This window comes from Herpailurus yagouaroundi, unplaced genomic scaffold (assembly GCF_014898765.1).
Source record: "Herpailurus yagouaroundi ecotype Mexico unplaced genomic scaffold, PumYag 67291, whole genome shotgun sequence".
Lineage (NCBI taxonomy): Eukaryota > Metazoa > Chordata > Mammalia > Carnivora > Felidae > Herpailurus > Herpailurus yagouaroundi.
This window is the reverse complement of record NW_024420119.1, coordinates 5,229-10,887: the sequence shown is the minus strand read 5'-3', so window position 1 is coordinate 10,887 and position 5,659 is coordinate 5,229. Positions and strand designations below refer to the sequence as shown.

The window sequence follows — 5,659 nt, the reverse complement described above, 5'->3', positions numbered from 1 at the left end:
CCTGTCACTGATTTTAGGTAGCATATATAGGCAATTTATTAGATTAGAAACTGCATAATCATGTGAGATTTCTTTACTATAACTGTATAACAAAGAACATACATTACATTTATCATTTCAAACAAATAAGGTAACTTTTAAAACAATGGTAACAACAAGAGAAAAATAAGTCAATGTTTTCTCAAGTTTCTTCTTGTCTGCTCAATTCAGCAAATCTAGTCTTGTGAGAGACAGGTGGAAAAGCAGCCTGTAACTCACATACCTGGTCTTCAGATTGTGCATTGCTGATTTCACCTCTTTGTTTCTCAATGTGTAGATAATGGGGTTCAATATAGGTGTGAAGACCGTAGAGAACACAGAAAGGACTTTATCCACTGGGAAGTTGCTGAAAGGCCAGGCATAGATGAAGATACAGGGCCCGAAAAAACAGGGTCACTACAGTGATGTGGGCAGTCAGAATACTGCAGGCCTTGGCCCTGCCCACTGAGGAATGATGTTGTACAGTGATTAGGATGACTGTGTAAGAGATCAGCAAGAGTAAGAATGAAGTCACCCCCATGAGACCACTGTCCAAAAGCATCAACAGTTCAGGAACATAAGTGTCTGTGCAAGCAAGTTTAATGACCGCGGTAAGGTCACAGTAATAACTAACTGTCCACTATGTTTGGGCCACAGAAAGGTAAGTTTATAGTGAAAGCTAACTGGCTCAGGGAGTGCATGATCCCAATGACCCAAGAGCCTACCACCAGGCCTGTACACTTGTACAAGTTCATGATGGTTGTATAATGGAGAGGTTTGCATATGGCTACATACCTGTCATAAGCCATGGCTACAAGAAGCACCATCTCACCACCAGCAAAGACATGGAGCAAGAATATCTGGGCCATGCAGCCCTCAAAGGAGATAGTCTTAGATTCATAAAGGAAGTCATGAATCATCTTGGGGGTTGCATAAGTGGCTAGAAATATATCAAGAACAGAAAGGTTACCAAGCATGATGTACATGGGTGTGTGCAGGGCAGGTTCAGAAATCACAGTGAGGACAATGAGGAGGTTGCCGAGTACAATGGCAATGTACAAGAAGTTAAACAACACGAAGAAGAAATACTGGAGCTTCCATGAACTACAGAGTCCCAGCAACACAAACTCAGCCACCCTAGAATAATTTCCTTGATCCATGGTCTCAGGCTACAAGAGAAGTACCTGCAGAGAGAAACATTAATAGATTATTATCAACAGCAAGAAAAGTAGACCACAGTACTGAAGGGTTTGTCTCAACATTAAAATGATTTAGAGCTAGTCCTATTAGGAAATAGTTTATCTGTAATTTTGACAGATATTTCTTCTGTCAGTTGTCCTTACTAATGAAGGAAAGCTATGAGGTGCAAAGGTAGTAAATCAACAACTCCATTTCATATATTTGTGGGTTAAATCTGATGCTAAGCAAATAACAGATCAGTATTACAAAACCACCTTCCTTCCTAGTACTACCTTCCTTGCCCTGCTTCTGTTCATTATCCACTTGGGATTACCAACAAGCAGCTTCGAGTCTTAGAGAATTCTCAAGAGACCAAGTTTGCATTTACTTATCTTTTTCACTGTGGCTTTTAATATGGTTCTCCTTTGCCTCTGTCCTTTGTCTACTATTTAATCTCAACAACTACACCATTAAAAGTGTTTAATACAGGGGCGCCTGGGTGGCGCAGTCGGTTAAGCGTCCGACTTCAGCCAGGTCACGATCTCGCGCTCCGTGAGTTCGAGCCCCGCGTCAGGCTCTGGGCTGATGGCTCAGAGCCTGGAGCCTGTTTCCGATTCTGTGTCTCCCTCTCTCTCTGCCCCTCCCCCGTTCATGCTCTGTCTCTCTCTGTCCCAAAAATAAATAAACGCTGAAAAAAAAAAATTAAAAAAAAAAAGTGTTTAATACATATTTTCTCTGAAGTTGTGATAGCTGTTTTGAAGTCAACTTCCTTGAAGCTAACATTGTATTATATGAAAATAAGTAAACAGAGATGGCAAATACATCAGAACAGAATATTGATATATAAGGTAATTATAGCAATGAAATGCAAAAATCTGATTTAGTTAAGGTGGTTGAAAAGTAGACCACTTGAAGGCCAACTATAACATGTTATTTTTCACTGCAGAAAACTTCCAAAGGAAGTAATTATATCCAAGATATAGAATTTGTAGGCTTTGATTAGGATTTCTCTAACTTACTAAAATAAGGTATATTATTTGAAAAGTAGTCAACAACACCATACTTTCTCATTAGGCAAAAATTGAGATAATTAACAATAAGAAATAATAAATAAGATAATACACAATTGAGATAATAACTTGCTGATAGATTATAAAATAATCAATTCCGCTTCTGTTCTGTCTGCATCTTCTTTGGTGGAAGAATGGAGAAAACACTTCCAAAGAGACAGGAAAGGATTTGAGATTGATTTTTTTTTTTAATTTGTGTTTAGAAAAACAAGAATATTTTAACTGAAAGGAAGACAATTTTTTTATATATTTTTAAGAAAGAAGACTCTCACTTTTCAATTTTTGTGTTATAATTAGAAATGATAAGTGTCAATCTCTGTAAAAAAAAAAACTGTGGTAAAAAAAAGTGATGTCAGTGAGAAAAACTATTTAACTTGAAAGTGTTTTTTACATGCAGTACATGAGCATCAAACTTTTCACAACAATCTGGTGAAGAGGAAGTTTTTGTCCTTAGTTTTCATATAAGGAAATTGAGACTCAGAAAGGTTAATGATCAATATTATACAACTAGCAAGTAACAAATCCAGAAACTCATTCCAGTTCTTCAAGTTCTTTTCACAGTCCCTGATAGTAGAATCTCTAATGAAACCTAAAGAGTATGGTTTAAGAATAGACAAGTGGAATTATCAAGATTGGAAAATGAGAAATTAGTTTAAGAAGTTGATGCAAAACCCTATTAAATATTTCTAAATGTACCATAAATGCACTTTGTGATAACAGCACTTTCTAGTTACAAAGGTAGGAGGGGGATATGTAGTTTGTTTTCCAAAATGGTTAATGCTTTTGCTTAAAGAGATAAATTCTAGCTTAAAATTTATTAACCTGGAAAACCTTATTCCCTGGTAATATTTTCTAACTGGGTTATTGCTATATTGAACTTTACAGAGATTCTCCCCCCAAAGAGCATGAAAAAAAACAGTCAAGTGAATGAACAATGAATGCTGTGAAACATAACTAAAATGGAACCATTCCAAAGAATATTTAGATCAATAATTATCACTTGGAGTGAGAAGGGGCATCTTCCCTGGACCATTCTCTTGTGGGGAAGGGAATTCATATTCAAAAGGATAAAGTATGGGTTTAAGAAAAGATTGGGAGTAAAACTCTTCTTGACCATATTTTTTTAATTTTTTAGTCAGTCACCTATGAAATGACAACTTTATTTTAGTGAAAGTGAATGAGAAATAGATATGGGAGACAGGAGAAGAAAAATGTCAGAAATCTTCACAGAGAGTGACACTGCATCCTTCTACTGAATGCCAATTTTGTCTAGGTGCTGGACTGGGCTGGGATGAACTAGGATAAATATAAAGTGATGTTAGTATGTTTTTGTAGAGTCTCCTTTACTCCATTTTTTGGAAGAAAAAAAAAACTTAGAACCAAAACTATCAGCTCAAATGTTACTGAACTTGATCCTTAAACCATTTTCCATTATAACCAAGTGAAATTTTCTGTACCACATTAACATGGATGTAAATATTTTGCAGTCAGGGCGAAGAAATTTTCACAAAACTGTAAGTCCAAATATTATAAGCCGTTGCTCTAAGTTTCTCTCTGTAGTTAAAGGTCATATTAATATTTTCCAAAGAGAAAATCCCAAGCAAATGGATCAAGAAAATTGTTGACATAAAATAAAGAAAACATACCTGATTTAATATCTGAAGATTTTTAAGGATGTTGAAATAAGTGTTGGCTAGTTTCAAATCAAATTCTCTTACAAGAGAGCTGTATGAAATGTGTACATATTTTTGAGCTGAGCTATCATAACTATAATAAATATTGACTTAGGCAGACTTCCTCTCAGCTCTCTGTTTCACCCTTTTCCCTTTTATCATTTCTCTATTTCATTCTAGACTGGGGATTGAACTGGGACTATGGGAGGATAGATGTGTCCCATGGTGAATGTTTTTGTCATTAGATATTCACTAGCTTGTTGAACAGGGAAAATGGCATAAGTCCGAGAACCAAACCACTTTTACCTTTCTCTCAACAACAACACAGGCGTTTCCCCTGTGTCTTTCTTATTGCCAATTACATGCACTATGTTCTGATGGTTTTAGGGAAATTTTGACATGTAGGGATTTCTGAAATACTTCATCAAGAATTGAATTTTTAGTGACACTCCCCACCTTAGTGGGAAAAATAGAAAAACTCAGAGAATATCTAATCCCCCACAATGGGGATGTATAATGAATTCCTCTTTTAATCTTTGTTAAACACCATTAATAGAGTATCCAGTGTGGATATATTTGTATTCTTAGCATAAATTCTACTTAATTATGATGTATTATATGAGAATATCATAGCCTGTGTTTGATATGCTAATTTTTATGTAGGATTATTGCATATAGTTTTACAAGTGACATTGGCCTGTAGTATTTTGGAGTTATTTGTGCTACCACATCCAGTTTGGTATTGAGACAACGATAGGTTCATAAAATAAGTTGGAGTACTCAGAAAAGTCTTTTTATACCCTACTCTTATCTGTTCTTTGAAGGATTGGAAGACATTGTACATAAACTTGAGTTTGTCTTGTGACATTGTAGATTAACTTTTTTATTTTTTTCCTCTGAGACTGAAATGTTTTTATTTTAATATATCATAGGAAAACATTAAAAAGCAGATGCATGGCTATTTTCATTTGATGTTCTCCAGATTTTTCCTAGTCTATCTTATAATTGGTGTTTTAGGATATTTGAGTATTTGTTAGAAGCAGAATTGGACAGATACAGCCCTATAAAACGGATATGTCCTCCCCTGAAAAAAGTTGGATGAGAATCTTCACAACAAATTGAAATAGATAACAGGGACAAAATTTAGTTTCCACATGCTAAACATAATACATGAAATCTCTTCATGTTTGCAGTATCTGCGAATGTAATCAAGGTATAATCTTTGGCTGGTGTTATATGCCTGTATTTTTTTTTCAATGGTACACCAGAAAAGGACTGGCATTCTACTTTTACCATAGTTAAAGTTCACCCTATTAATTTCCACAACATGTTCTCTGGAAGTAGGAGGAAAACAAGAAAGAGGATCAGATCTTTCTATGAAACTGGTATTTGGTGCCATATGTAAGCCTGACTAATTGGTCTTCTAGAAGCTGTAAAATAGGACATTCTGTGAAAGGTAAGCATGGCAACTGATTATCATGAGTATAGCCATCAAGCCAGCAGGGTCTTGAGCTCTCTTTGAAGCTTATTGTGCTGGCCTGCCCCAGAAGATGTCTGCATTACTCTTTTTGCTCAAATTGTTGTGTAGCACAGGACTGCACTAGGATTAATCTGTTTACAAGAAGAAATTAAAACTACATTTTATTTTTACATGTAGGGGCTCTACTGAATAACACACATCTGAATTTTAAGTTGCAAAGGTGTCTGAAAAGTTAATTT

The 5,659-nt window shown here is 35.5% G+C and overlaps 1 protein-coding gene across 1 annotated transcript; it reads right to left on the bottom strand.

The window, feature by feature from the left end:
- Positions 1-201: 201 nt before the first annotated feature.
- LOC121024876 (olfactory receptor 4K14-like) lies at positions 202-1,181 on the bottom strand. Its single transcript, XM_040467180.1, is given in 3 exon segments — positions 202-426; positions 428-652; positions 654-1,181. Coding segments are annotated over 3 exon segments (975 nt in total). The 5' UTR covers positions 1,179-1,181.
- Between the last annotated feature and the right edge of the window lie 4,478 nt (positions 1,182-5,659).